The sequence below is a fragment of the Pinus tabuliformis genome, chromosome 4_1 (genome assembly GCF_031772625.1).
Source record: "Pinus tabuliformis cultivar Carrire ecotype Pingquan chromosome 4_1, CPIR1, whole genome shotgun sequence".
In the NCBI taxonomy this organism is placed as follows: domain Eukaryota; kingdom Viridiplantae; phylum Streptophyta; class Pinopsida; order Pinales; family Pinaceae; genus Pinus; species Pinus tabuliformis.
In genome coordinates this window covers 264,397,729-264,413,488 of record NC_142303.1, presented here as the reverse complement: position 1 = coordinate 264,413,488, position 15,760 = coordinate 264,397,729, and the positions used below count along the sequence as shown (strand labels likewise).

The following is a 15,760-nucleotide window of genomic DNA, read 5'->3' as shown; positions in this document are numbered from 1 at the left end:
TTTTGACTACCCCAATAGAGGGGAAACCAGTCCAAAAAAAGTATGAGTCCAAAAATAGCCCACAGAGGGGTAACTAGTTTTATCACAACATAACAGAAACATTTGAACCAAATCATAATCCTAACCAGAAGACACATAAGACTGAACAGTAACTGAATCATCAACATGACAAAACATCCACCTGGCTAACTCGACACTTGGCACTCAGTTGTCTGGGGTTGGTTCCTCCACAATCAGACACACGTACTTGTCTAGGTCATCATCCTCGTTTGACGTGCCACATCCATGTGCTGGTTGGCCTCCCTCAATGTTGCATTCTCCAACACGCGGTCCTAACGTGTCTCCTCGGTGACTACCAGAAGCCTGCATGTAACTGAGCTTGCCCTTCTCAACATGTTGACTGCTAGCAACTACTTGGCCATGAAAGGTGGCTCGAACTTCATCAGCTTCCCAATCACCAGTGTTGTCTCGGCTCCTACTACTTTGTCCTACTCTGGTCGCCTCCTCAGTTTGATCAGCCAGAGGAGCTGGCGGCTCAATTTCTTCCATGAAGGTAATTGAGATGGTGGCGATGATTACTGGGCAATTCAGTGAACTGCGAAAATGGAACTGCGTGGTGTGAGGAGTAGGGTGTGGAGGAAGGGGAAAGGTAGCAGTGTAGACTACTGCATCTCCACGACCTATGCCATGGAGCCAGGCTCTACCTCTGCCACTTCGGGTCTCTAGGTATCGCCCCACGAAACTAATCGGGTTGGGGTTATCAGTTGAGGAGGCAGGGGAAACTGAATCAGGGCTAGGCATTATAGGTGAGCGAGAGCTTCCACCTCTTGTGCCCCCTCTTCTGCTGCACATACAATGGCGGACCGTGATGGGGATGGAAACAGGGGAAGAAGTAGCAAGGATTGTGGATGAATTGACAAAGGAGTGGTGCAGGGAAATTACAGAGGAGTTGTGGTCATGAGCAACATTGCAGAGGTTGGTGTGGGAATGGTGGAATCCATTACCCATATCGATACAACTTAACAACCAGCATCTACTACCAATGAGGGTGCGCACATTAGGCTCTCCCACCTGCAGAGGACAGGCACATTGAATCAGGAGGGGAGGAATAACAGAGAAATTCACAGGCTCCATGGCTATGTGGGAATTGGCTCTGCCTCGGCCTATGTAGTCATTTAATGGCTCCTACAAGATGCCATGAATTCCATTCAAAGTGGCATGGGGGAAGTTGCAAGAGGCCATGTGGCTAGCCCGTCTGCCGCCTTGCCGTCTTGTCATGTTAATGCCTGGGATGAACACCTGCATCCAAGTGCGTTTCTTCTTCTTGAACCATTTCAATCTTCACCAACTCATTGTATTCCTGTAGCTGAAAAGTAGTGGCCATAGTATTAAGTGTGCCTACATGAAAAGTCCTTCCACTATCTACCCCAATGTTAGCTAGAAGGTCTGCTACTTTGTTTCCATCCCTGTGAGAGTGCTTAATATTTATAGTTCTGTGGGTTGAGAGCCAGTGTTCAATGAGCTCAAGTCACTCTACTAGTCTCCAACTGCTTCCCACCTTGTAGGAGGGTGTCCCTTGCAGGATCTGATTAACCATGTTGATGAGAATCTAGGAATCCCCTTCAATTATAAGTGGGAAGAAATCACAGAGTTGTGCTAGGAGAAGCCCCTACCATAGCCTTTCTAATTCCACCGAGTTATTTGTATCCCAGCCAATTGAACCTAAATAAGTTAGAAGCAGAACACCCTTGTGATCTATGAAGACTCCTCCATATCCCGCTTTGCTTGGATTTCCCTTAGACGCCCCATCAAAGTTGAGTTGAATCATGTGCTGGGGCGGAGGGGTCCATCTGTCTGTTGTCTTTCCTTGTGAGGAAGTTTTACCCTGATTTTCTTGTATATGCTTCCATTGAAGGTTCCAGTTTGCCCAGATAGTTTATTCTTGAGGGATGGCGGGATAATCTTCTTCTGACCAGGCTTGAAGAAAAAAGGTTTCTCGAAGGTTTTGACCTATATTATTCCATAGAACTTCTAAAGAGGAGGATCGGTCCTTGAAGATGTGACGATTCCTTTCTTTCCAAACATTCCACATGATGAATCCTGGGATTAGTTTCCATAGTGCATTTAACAGTTTGCTTTTGTAAGGATTGTTTGCCCAAGTACATATAGTGTTAGAGATATTCTCCTTATCTCATCCGTCTTTTTGGCATCTAAAGCTTACTTTTTCCCAAAGTCCATTCGCTAGTGGGTAGGAATTTATTAGGTGCTCAATGGTTTCTTCTGCCTTTTTGCAGTTGGGACACATAGAAGGCCCATGAAAGCTTCTTTTCCATAGGTTGTCCCAAGTGAGAATTTTATTTTGGCATAGTAGCCAAAGGAAAGTGGAGACTTTTGGCCAAATTATGGGGGCCTAAACTTTGTTCCATAGTGGGTCTTTGACTATTTGGGTGCTTATTGCTAAATTGTAAGCTTCTTGTGTAGATAAGGTTCCTTTTGCTTCATAACCCCATCTAATTTTATCCCTCTTATCAGAGTAGCGAATTTTCCTATTTGAAAGCTCTGTTTCCAAAATATCCTTGATGAGCTGAGTGTCTTGCTTGATGATGTGATCCAAATTTATCCATTGCATATATCCTTGAGCATGGGTAGGCATCCAGTATTGATTTACCTTTGCCATTAGTTTCCCTTCCCAGTCCTGTATGTGTTGAGGTTCGACTAGGTCTTTCAACTTGGGTCTTTGCTGCCAAGAATCTTCTCAAAACTGGGCATTATTACCATTCCTAATTTCCCAGAAGCTGTGTTGTTGAATTACATCCTTGTGCTGTTTAGCTGCATTCCAGATGAGAGAACCTGATCCTAATTATATGAGTCTAATTAAATCATCAACTGGTCGATTATTGGCGTATTTCGTTTCCCAAAGGATAGCCTAGGGAGTATGTGGCTCCGAGATCCATTTCCATGAGATGCGAGCTCCCATGACAGCATTACTATGTTGAGGATTACGAAGCCCAGTACCTCCATAAATTTTCAGGAGGCATACTGTGTCCCATTTTACCAGGGTCCATTTTCTCTTTTGGCCTATGTTTCCCCACAAGAAAGATCTTTGAAGATTTCTAATTTCTTTGAGGACCCATTTTGGAGATGCCATAACTGAAAAAAGGTAGAGCGGCATGGATTGCAGCACAACTTTGATATGGACTAGACAGATAGCCATGTTTAGCATACAATAAGTCCAGGAAGAGAGAAGGGCTTCTAATTTTTCCAAAATTAGTTTCCAGGATGAGTGCTTTAAAGAAGAGACCATCATGGGAGCTCCCAGGTATTTGGAGGGAAGAGCAGCTATTGAAAAACCCAAGATTTGAGAAATTGAGGCTTTGGTTGTAGTAGGGGTATGAAAGAAGAAGATCTGGGATTTGGTCTTGTTAATGCAAGCCCTAGAGGCATCCGAAAAATTAGACAAAATGGTTTTTAATTTGAGAGCTTCCTGGACTGAGGGATGGCCAAATAGCATATTATCATCCACGAATTGTTGGTGGGTGAAGACCGGGGTGTTGGGAAAAGAAAGACCTCTTAATTGCTGGGAATGAAGCGCTTCTTTGATGCATCTTCCCAGTCCTTCCGCCATTATAACAAAAAGGAAAGGGGAGAGGGGATCTCCTTGCCGGATGCCTCTGGAGGGGTGAAAGGGAGAGGAAGGGATCCCATTGATCAGAATGGAGAAGAAGGAAGAGGAAATAAGACTCATGACCCATCTGACCCAGGGGGGGGAGAAGCCAAAAGCTATCAACATTTTGTGTATATATTTCCAGCTTAAACTATCAAAAGCTTTGGAAAGATCGATTTTTAGGAGCATACCTACCTTTTTGAATTGCTTCAAGGAGTGTATAATCTCATGAGTGAGAATGATTCCATCCGTGATTTGCCTTCCTTCCACATAGCCTGATTGCTTGGGTGATATGAGTAGAGGGAGCAGAGGTTTTAGTCTGGAAGCAATTACTTTGGAGATGATTTTGTATATGACATTACATAGAGCAATGGGCATGAATTTGTTTAGAGTCTGAGAGTGATCTTCCTTGGGGATGAGAGCTAAGAAGGTTGCATTCAAAGAGGGAAGCAGCCATCTATTAGTTTTGGATTCCTCCACGACTTTCCAGACCTCATATTTGATAATATCCCAAAATCTATGGATGAAATTAGAAGTAAAGCCATCGGTGCCAAGCGCTTTTCCTTCTTTGAGATGTCGTACGGCACTCTCCACTTCCTATAAAGAGATTGTCCTGAGAAGGAGCTGATTGTGTTCCTCAGTTATGATCTTAGGGATATTCTTGGTTATTTTTTCAATAGCCTGCAGTCTATCTATCTGAGGTTCCTGGTGTACCTTCTTAAAATGAGTAATGAACTCTTGTTCAATGTCCTCATGTTTTTCCAACCAATCCCGCAACGAATTCTGAATATTAGTGATGTTGTTATGCATTCTTCTTTTGACAGTAGTGCAATGGAAGAACTTTGTGTTTCTTTTTCCCTCTTTAAGCCATTTGATTCTGGACTTTTGCTTCCAAAGTATTTCTTCTTTCTTGGCTCTTTCAGATAGTTGTGATTGCAGGTGTTTTTCCAGCTCTGAGGTGTCTTCAGACCGTCCTTCCATGATGATTCTCTACTGTAGTTGTTTCATTTCTTGATCTAGACCACGTTGTGCTTGGAAGATATTGCCAAAGGTATTCTGATTCCATTGTTTAATGTTGTTCTTGAGATTTTTAAGTTTTTGCTGGAACTGATACATTTTTGTACCATCCAGAGGTTTGAAATTTTTCCAAACCGCCTGAATCAGATTGTTGAAATCTAGGTGCAGCATCCAGAAAGACTCGAAGCGGAAGGGCCTGTGAGTGGCGTTACCCGGCCTCTGCCATTGAAGCGCGATAGGCCAATGATCTGAACCTGTGATTGGTAAGATCGACGCCGTGAAATCCCCACCTATATGGATTGCATTATCTGAAAGCAGGAACCGATCCAATCGTGAGGCGATTTGATGTGCTCCTGCTCGTTTGTTATTCCATGTGTATACACCATTGTTGGATGCCATATCTATGAGACAGTTATCTTGGATGAAGTTTTTGAAGTGAATGCTTTCATTGTCCAATCTAGCCCTGCCCCCTCTTTTTTCTTCCAACCTTGTTATCATATTAAAGTCTCCTCCTGTGATCCAGATTGGATATGTTCTTTCTAAGTTGATCAAGGCTAAGGTATTCAGTATGTCTATCTTATTCATTACTTCCTGGGGGAAGTAGACATTGGTTAGATGACCATGTACATTAGTCCCTATAATATGGAAGGTGGCTTGTATAAAATGCTTACTCGCATGAATATTATCAAGTGTGATAGCTCGTTCATCCCAGATTATGGCTAGTCCTCCTGATGCACCAAAAGCATCCACTGCTGTTGCTTTGCTGCCTGGCCACACTTTTGCAAGTGTCTAGTCCAATATTGTAGAGTTACATTTGGTTTCTTGTATGAAAAAAATTTGGGGTTTCTCCATTTGAATCATGTTTTTTATCAGTCTATATTTTCCAGGGCTGTTTAGCCCTCTGATATTCCATGAGATGAGCTTCATGGTGCACTGCTAGGAAGGGGGTTGTAATACTTTGTAAGCTTGGAATATCTTCCCGATTCTACCAGCATTTCCCCAATGCGGATGGTTCTCTGTAGATCGGTTTTCCTGCCTCTTTTTTTATTGTCTTTAGTAGTATTTTTACCATCCCATTGACTCCTAGGTTGGATGCCTAAAGATCTTTGCTGCTGTGCTCTGGAGAGGATGACTTCTAAGCTTTCCAGTTGCCTCTATGGGATTTTGTCATATTCCTTTTTCTTACAAGCTTGCTCTAATCCCAATATATCCAGATCTCCAATGTCGAAGCTCTCCAACTCCTCTTCCATGTGTTGGATCTCACTTCGTTCTGCTATTGTTTCTGCTACAGTCATGATTTCCTGTTGCATATTGTCAACCTCCATACCTTGAATATTCCATTTCGGTAAGAAACTGGGGGCGGCTGAGGTAGGGTCTGTGGATTGTACAGATTTTTGGGTAATATTAGAGCTCGAAGGGGTGGAAATAGGAGTCATCTTGGGATGTCCTTCGATTGATCAGGGATTTCATAGGTGTTCTATTCCATCTGATTCAGGATCTCAAAGTTGTTGCTTGTGGAAGGCATTGAGGCATTGGCTACAGGCTTTTTAAGGCCAACTAAGGGTTTCTTGTGATTCTTTTTACAGTTGGTGACTTTGGTAAAGCCATTCGAGTTAGATTTATCCATATTGGAGGGGTTCGAGGCTTTCAGATTTGAAGGGCAATCTTAGAAGAGATGACCAAGGGCATGGCATTTCTTGCAACGGAATGGAACATGCTCATAATCTATTGATTGTATCCATTCAAAATCATCATGGTAAAGACTTACCGCATCTAGGAGAGCTTTGCTGAGATGCATGTATACACATATTCGGGCATAGGAGGTATATCGCCTAAGTTTCATCTCCTCTGTGATTTTAATGAACTCCCCTAAGCCATTCCTGATATCTTGCAGCGAGTCCTCATCCCAGTACTCCAAAGGGAGGGAGTAAAGGCGAATCCATACTGGTGCCCAGCTTAAATCCTCTTTGTCAGGGTTGAATCGTTCTATCCAATCTCTCAGATATAAACCTGTTGCATTGAAAAAATATGGTCCTCCATCAAGGACTCTGTTTCGGTCTTCTATACAGTTGAAAATCACTGTAAAGAAGCCTTTAGGCCCCAACTGCAAGGTAATGTGCCCTTTTGGTTTCCATTTGGCTACTATCCAGCCATGCAAGGCTTTTTCTGTGGGCCAGAAGCCTATAAATTTCCCAATCAGCGCATGATCCTTCATGTACTGGATTTGATTGTTGATTCGATGGCTTGGGAGCTTAATCTTTGGTCTTTCAACTGTGACGAGCTTACATGTGGCCAACATTGCCTTGGGCTTTTCATTCTTGTTCGTATTTTCTGGCAAATTGTTTGGAACTGGTCCAGCATCGTCTTGGTGTTCTGTCCTGATGTCTTCAGCGACATTGGGGAGAGGCGCCCTATCCTCCCCCTGAGGGGAATCCATTGCTTATGAACTTTGCCTTTGTCGTGTAGCGTTGTGTCCTCACTGCTGAGTGAGAACAGGAAAATGTGGTCTATGTAGGTCTGTTGTTCATAGCTCTGACTCAAACCCTAGTCGTCCATGATCACCAGTCGAAGCTCTGACCGATTCCCTCCATTCATGGGATTTATGGTTGATTACCTCTAGTGCCATCCCCACTATTGTTATTATTGTGCCCTTACATTATTATTGTTATGTTGGCTCTGATTATATTATGACCCTTTGGTAGATGTTGCGACAACACCTCCAAAAATCCCCATAAACATAAAAATTTTGGACACCCTACATCAAGCCTAAGCTTCGTCCCTTCCCGAAGTTTTGTTAGTGTCAGTAAATCCAAGGGAAATCCAAATTTTGGCTAACTTAAGCTAGGTCGCATAATCACAACACGACTATAGCATATACCTGTGACCAAGACAACCCTTGTGACCTTAGTGACCTGCCAATCGCAAGGTCACAAAATATCACTCTCGACCACCTATGTTCCATGTGACCATGTGACTCCGCGACTCGCAAGGTTGCAAGGTCGCAAGGTCACAAGATCACATTTCCGATTCACATCTTCCAACGTGACAAAGTGATCATGCGACTCCGCGACTTGCAAGGTCGCAAGGTCACAAGGTCGCAAGATCGCATTCCTGATTCACATCTTCCAATGCGATTTCGCGACCCCTGAGTCGCAAGGTCGCACTTTACCTCCTCACAACCCTTGTGACCTCCACAAGTGCGATGACTTTATAAATAGGAGGGCACCCTGGTCGAATTTTATAGAGCTCTGTTGGTCGCACCAAAAGGCATAAATCCCTCTGATTGACTTCGCACACGTGTCCGACTCCGGTAAGTAACGGTCACCTCTCCTGCAATGATTATTTTCTTCCAAATGGCATAAATTGCATCCCCTGACCTCTATCTTACCTCCTTCCCTAGGGTTTAACTCGTTACTTAGCTCTCCTCCCCAGTTATGCCCCATAAATCACCTTGACCTTCCCCTACTCTTTCACTCCTCCTTACACCTATTCCTCCTGGTTAGATCAAGAAACTGAAGTCTTACCTTTTTGAAAGGGACCCTGGTCCCCCTTAAGATGTCCAGAGGCCTCCTCTAGGAAAATCTGAGCCTTAGTCACACGCCCCAAGGCAACGATATCCTCCCCACCATGACTCTATGACTCCACAACCTCGCGACTTCCCTTTCCCGTGACTCCGCGGCTTAGTGACTTTGTGACTCCCCGTTCCCCGCGACCTCCTACCTTCATGACCTCGTGACTCCTCTCTCCCCGCGACCTCCTACCTCCACGACCTTGTGTCTCCTCTCTCCCCGTGACCTCCTACTATTGCGACCCACAGTCTACCCCTTCGCATCTCAACCTCACGGTCGTACCCGACCTGTGGCCTCGGCCACACTACTGCATTAGATACCTTGCAACTCCCACATTCCCGTGACCTCCCTTTCACTGGCTAAGTTTTCTTTTGGTATTTTCTGTTTATGGTTATGCCCTCTCTCTCATTGTGGGATTGCATTTTTGACATGCCAGGTGACATCGAGCTCAAGTGCATATCCATTTACTCTTTTGAAGACAAGATGGGTCATCCAACCACTACAACAGCTCAAGGTGCATTGGGAAGTGGGACATGGGAAACAAATCTAGATGAACAGCCACCTATCTTAGCAAATACGACATGCAACATAAGTAAGACCACTATACTGTCTTGGTATCAGATCTACAAAGAATTTGCTAAAAGGGATATCCTGAAGACAAAAGATGACTTTCACGTATATATCAACGTCAAAAAGTCAAGGTTACATAAAGTGGTAGCTCATCCACCAATATTCCCGTGTGCTGAAATCATCGAATGGGTTTTACAGTGCACAAGCACAGAAGACTAGATGATTAGGGGTCATGATGGGGCGCCTATAGCTACCATTGCTTCCTCGAATATCAGCGCCTACTATAAATTTCCTAAAAAGCAGCAGATTTTTAACACCAAGTGGCTCACCGGATTCACTACCCCGACAAAAGACATCTTGAGGAATTGGTGGCAAGAACCTGTGAAGTTCTGGGTCAGGACAGATCAGGCATACAAGACTGAAGGGCTACGTAGGGTGTATCAGTTAATCGCTGCAATGATGTGTCGACTATATGGCAAGGCAGACTGCGATGTGTTTTATGGCACATGGGTTCCACTCATGTATGCCATCGCCACTCAGGGAACTATTTTCAATTGGGTGAGCATCTTGTCATCATCTTTGAGAACCAACATAGCCGCCACTCAGAGCCCAGCTCTCGAACAACCCCCAAAATTTTATATGTCTTCATACCTCCTTGACGTTGTTTGTTCAAGGTGCCACTTTGAACACTAGAGCTGCAATTGGGACTCATCAACACCCCTACCTGTCCACTGCCACTACAAGGTTTTCTGGGACATGGCTTATAGAGCCACATTGGATATAATATCTGAAACATTTATCATCCCATTATACCAATTGTTGTTCGGGGAAGATCCACCTTGCATGTCCCAAAGAGCCATGAGGACCGTGGTTAAAGTAGCTCACTAGTTCCCTATCGATGAGGGAACAGTAGTCAGGGTGTTTGGTACTCATAGACCTCCGCATGCTTTGCCTAGGTTCGCCATAGATAGGACTCTTCTACGAGAGGTCTACTACCAGATGACACAGGGTTTCTCGAAAGTGCTACACAAAGGTAAGAAGAAACCTTGGCCACCTTTTCCTCTTACTATTGGGGCATACATAGTAGAAAAATTCAAGCAAGTGGAAGCAGAAGCTGAAGAACTCAAGGGGAGTCATTTTGTGACCCTAAATTACAGAATGTACGACCCCGAAAAGATTGTAGCTGCCCACTATAAGAAGGCAAAATTCAGTTGGTCTTACACCCACACTAGGAAGGACCTCGAGGACAGAATTAGGAACTGGTATAACTCCACAAGGGAGATCAGCCCTAGTCAGCAACAAGCCATATAATATGAACTCCTTGATGATTTCAAAGATGATGAAAACCCCAGAGAAATAACACCGAAGAGAGCCCAAACATCAGGGAAATGAAAAGCAAAAGAAGTGGAAGATACTCTAAGCGACAACGAGGAAGAAGAAATTACACTCATACAAAGAAACGCCAAACTGGCAAGAAAGAAGTGAGAACTAAAGAGACAAAGAGAACTGGAAAGCAAGCAATCGCAGGAACCTGACACTCAAAGCCAGGTCAAGATAGAGAGGAAAAGGCAGGAAGACGAGGAAAGGAGGCAGGAAGAGGAAAAGAAAGCATGAGATGAGGAAGAGAAAAGAAGGGAAGAAGAGGTCAAAAAGCAGAGACAAGCAGAAGAAGTCACGAAGAGAAAACAAGAGGAACAACAAATGTTAGGACAGGAACTGAAAAACATGGAGGAAGATCTAGAAAGGAAACAGGCACTAGTAGAAAGGGAAAAGAGACAATAGGAAGAGGAGATCAGGGCAAACAGGGAGAAGGAAACAGTAGCAGTTGAACAAGTAGAGACGAGCAGGGTGGTCGACCCAAGCCCAGGACAGAGTGAGCTTCCTCCGTTGGATGTACCTCCCATTCCTCCCCTCACTGGCGAACAACTACCCCTCCTCAAGCTAGGAATTACAGAAGATCAGGAGGAAGAGGTTCTAGATCTGACTAAGATCACATTTGACGAAGTGAACCTCAAGATTATACAGGAGAGGAAGAGATCTTGCAACAGGAACCCAGCTGACCCATTATCGGTAACTACAGCGACAGACATCATGCCAAATATCATGTCAAACCTGCTAATGATCGCCTCTGTCGATACAACATTCGTAGCTACCACTGAACACAACGTAGCCTGGATGAGTAGACAAATTGTAGATTTGCAAAACAGGTTATATTCATCCGAGAAAGGGCCAGTGTAGCAGAACAAGGGAAGAGGAACTTGGAAGAGGAAATCCTGACACTCTGCTTGCTAAATACAGGATCAGCTGATTTCCAAATAATAGTCGCATCAGAAACAGCAATCCTAGGGAGACTATGGCTATATTTTATGAGGAGATGGCAAAACTGCACCACACTATAGCTCCCATAGTGGCTATTTAGACTCACTCAAAGGAAAGGGTTGCCATGCTCAAAGAGGCCATGACCGCCCTAGATAAAATACATGAGTGGTCTGAAAAGTACCCTGAAGCCCCAACAGTAGTACCCAGGAAAGATTGGATTGTTATGCAAAATACTAGAGTCCAACTTCGTATCAAAATGCAGTGCAAGGATAAATTGGTCAAAGATGCAGAAAGGGTGTTGGCTTCCTACAGGCAATTGTTCAGCAGTCTAGAGTTAGTAATCCAACTGCACGGGTCCCCTTCTATAGGAGAAATCAGACAGAACAGGAACCAGGAGGAGATCAACAATGAGGTGCAAGCATTCGTGGAAACATATAGACAAGTTGCCCACACAGGAGATATGTCAGCCTCAGCGGAAAATATCAAGCGTTACATTGTGGAACTAGTAAGGCTCTACACCAAGTTGGGCACCCTGAACAGTCATATACGTGCCAAGTGAAATACTCTTATCCCATATGCATTGGAATTCTTACATAGACATGATGAAGGCTAGCCGCCAATCTCCCCCATCACAGCAGAATACAACATATGGTGCACTTGCCTAACCAAAAAGCTTAGGCTCAGCATCCCAGAACTCATCATATGCAGCTTAGTCAACTAGGATGATAGTCATTTCCTTTTTCATTTGTGTGTGTGCTATGGTAGCACTAAATACTCTATGAACACGAAAGATCACATAGAATGTTAAGATTCATGTGGTTGGCGAAAGGTCACTTGGAAGTCCAAGAGTCAAGAGTAGACCAAAGGTCTCTCTCATCCTATAAATGTAACTTCACGTCTCATTTGAGGGGACTTTTTAGTGAAGTACTTTTGGATAGTAACAAACACAGTGCTTAATAGAAGTGCGATTATTCTAGTCAATACAAGAGTTAATTATATGTTTTCACTATCAAATGCTTCAAATATCTATGTGTTGGTACCATGAGTATTTTCTACACTTGATAGATCGAATGTTCCCAAAATCTTCTTGATGTGCAGTCACTCCACATGCTATTTATACCTCGAATCTAGTTTTGCTACGTATGAATGGTATTTGGTTTATTTCACTCTATACGCATGCTAATGAACTATTTCCTTAGGTGTTAGTATAATCTCTCTTTTGACTGCACATTTTGTATGATGGTAAATGGTTGATTATTGTGAACTAATTTTGCAATCATTAAGCAGTATCTATTTAATTTGTGCAAGTCTTGTTTAAAGTCCTGCTAATAGTAACTTTACGTGAGACTGCATGGCTTATCTCTTGCTATTCATGGTATATATGTATGACACAGGATACTTGTCAATTATTCTCTTGTGTTTCTTAAAACTCACACTTTCTACTAAGTTCATATCACACCTCTATCCGAAGCTAGCTCTACAAAAATAAGTGGTAGCTAGGCCCACATACCAGAAGGGATCTCCAACACACCCGGTGCAGGCTTTAGTTGGGAACCTACACCAGAGAGATTCCCTTTACTATTGGTGATAAATTCTAGCACGTCAACAGATTTGGCGCTAGAAGGAGGGCCATGGCAAGCACTAAAATCTCTCACATGGAAACTTCCCATCAAGGAAGTAATCAACCGCGGCCTCCCACGCCCCCTGAGGTATGGTATAACCCTTCGTTCGGGCCACCCTTCACAAAACCCCCCCATGAAGAAACTCCTATTCCCCATCTTGAAGACACCCTTGGGGGGGAGGAACTTCCCATGTACAAAGTCACTAATGAACAGCTCAGGGCTTTGCACCCTATCACACGCCAATTCGCTAGGGGTTTAAGATGTATCCCCGCCACTAACTCCCTAGCCAACTCTCACACCTCCAACCTTCAACATACGTGTCAGGGCATCCTAGTTAACTTCGTATCATAGTTAATTGGCTTAGCCCTGGATGATTATGCAGATGTTGTCGAAAGACTATCTATCGAAGGATTGGAAAGCCAGCCGGAAGATGAAGAGGGGGAGCCTAAGAATACCTTTACTGGCGAGAATAACCAGATGCATAGGAGGGAAGTGCATGGGAACAATCAGAGAATCACTAAGGAAACCCCTGCCAATGATCAACCTCTCACCGAGGGCACTCATGGGATCTTGGGACAAGAGGCCGGGGACTACCTTAGAGACCGAATAAACTTTTACAACAACCAACATCTCCTTAGGAACCTAAGAGACAACTGGAATGTGAGAAACACGAGGGATCTAGGACATCTCAGAGTGCCGAGGAGAGAAGCCCGATGCCCTCCTCACACCAGCGGCAGGTCAGGCACAGACAGTGAATCAGAAGGCAATGATCACCACCCCTTTTTCAACCCTAGACCAAACCATCGTCCCCCACCACTAGCTTGGATGGTGCAATCCCCTTTAAACCTTAGAGGCTTCCTACATGATATGCCCCGACATTCTGAGAAACACCTCCCAAAATTCGATCCGGAGAAAGGGACCTCAGCTGATGACCACATTAGCAATTTCTATTTAGCTCTGCAAATGATGAAGGTCTAGTATGACGACATAGCATGCTGCCTATTCCTGCATACCCTTGAAAATAAAGCGGCCACTTGGTATCGATCACTACCCATCTCCTCCATCCGAACATGGGACGAGTTCCATAAATCCTTTCTAGATAAATTTTCAGATGATAAGACACCTTCCATGCTTCTCACCGAGCTCAGCACCCTAAAATGCAATAAGAAGGAGAAGGTAAAGGATTTTAATCAACGTGTCACCACTATTTTAAACAAGTTCCCCATGGATGTAGCTCTTGATGATTCCATCACGATTGATTACTACACAAGGGCCCTGCCACAGGACATTGTTGTTTTCGTTAAGCATGAAGCAAATCTCACTCTGGTAGAGAATTTTTCTGTGGCACTCGAGGTCGAAAAGGATCTTCTTTCAATTGGCACCCTAGAACACGAGTCGCAAGAGGATCCAAAGTCCTCTGGTAAGAGGAACCAGGCTTCCTTGAGTAAAACAGCCGATAAGGACAAAGATCCTTTTGACTTTGAAGGACTAACCAAATTGCTAAAACAACTAACCAACAAAGTGTCTGAGCTAAAGCGAAGAACCAGTGATGCTTCTGGAGGGTCCAAACCCACTAAGCCCTTTTTCTGAAAAACCAATAATTTTCCCCCTAAAGTTTCACAAAACCCTAGTTCTACCTTCAACGTAGAAGAATTAGGCAAAGACAACTTCTGCACTTTCCATCAGGCTTCACACTCCGAGAAAACCTACCCACAATGGTTACATAATATGACCACCGTAGTCACCCAATTATTAGAAGACCAGAACATCGGCGAAGTGGAGGATGAAACAGACGAATCAGGAGAAGATGATTCCCCCCTTGGTGAGGATTCCCCCTCCACTGTGCTAACTCTCGAGATCCTCCGGGGTGGAGACGTGTGCACTACACAAGAAACCTGTGTTGGAGAGGCTCCCCAAAAACCCCCCAAAAGTTACAATCTTAGGAGTAAAGGTACAGTAACGGACTCTTCCTTAGAAGAAAAGAAGAAAGCTTTGTTGCATAGGATCTTGCCCCCGACTGATACCAGTCAAACCTCTGTCCCCTCACCCAGAGGAATGGATGATTTACACCCGACCAAATCACCTGCCAGTGTGAAAAGGAACCCCTCCACACCTAAGGATGCATCCAAAGGGTTTACTACTAAGACTATCATGGCTACGCCACGCGTAATGCTAGAATCTTTTCCTGTCGAGTTAGATTACAATATTATCAAAGATTTAAAGAAGACGCAAGCTAACATCTCATTATTTGAGTTGTGCAAATTGGCGACTCAACGGGAGCTCATAGCCAAAGCCCTCACTTTCTCCCTTGACCCAGTTAAACCCATCACTTCAAGCAAGGGAAATTCTGTAAGCCAATCCCTAGCCGTAGTCGACCTCCAAGCTATAGTTAATGTTGCCCACACCAACTCGAGAGGCTCAACCCCCAATTGCTCTTAACCTTTGAGATGTTTAATTTCAACGTCCACAACTGCCTCGCCAACTATGGTGCGTCTACCAATGTTATGCCCTAGTCGGTATGCAAGAAACTGAATGTTCAACCAAAGAAAATCGATGCCAAAATTATCCAACTCGACAAATCTCAAGTCCCAGCCATTGGGGAATTAAATAATGTCATCATTCGATTATCCTCTAATGCCCGAGTGCACCAATGCATTGACATAATCATTGTAGACATCCCGAAAGCTTATGGTCTTCTTCTCAGCAGAGATTGGTCTTGCAAGTTGCAGGGCTACTTTGCCACCGATTGGTCTCACTTATGGCTGCCTTACAAAGGAAAAAATAACTAGATCCGGGTAAATAGTGAACCTTGTATGAAACATACTATTTCCGACCTTGAAAGCTCTAACGAACCAATCAGTTACGCACAACAAGATCTATGAGTATGCCTCCTTGAATCTTCATTCAGGTGCTATCAACCTCAGACCTCAACCGTCTCCTCAGATACCCAGATCGAAATCCCCATGCAAACCCCAAGCTGCGATGATGCAATTCTTTCT

The 15,760-nt window shown here is 44.1% G+C and overlaps 1 protein-coding gene across 1 annotated transcript; it reads right to left on the bottom strand.

Annotated features, from left to right (window-relative positions):
- Positions 1–4,654: 4,654 nt before the first annotated feature.
- Positions 4,655–5,080, bottom strand: LOC149175282 (uncharacterized). The gene has a single exon (XM_089421105.1). The coding sequence runs from the start codon at positions 5,078–5,080 to the stop codon at positions 4,655–4,657; it is 426 nt and encodes a 141-aa protein (XP_089277231.1).
- Between the last annotated feature and the right edge of the window lie 10,680 nt (positions 5,081–15,760).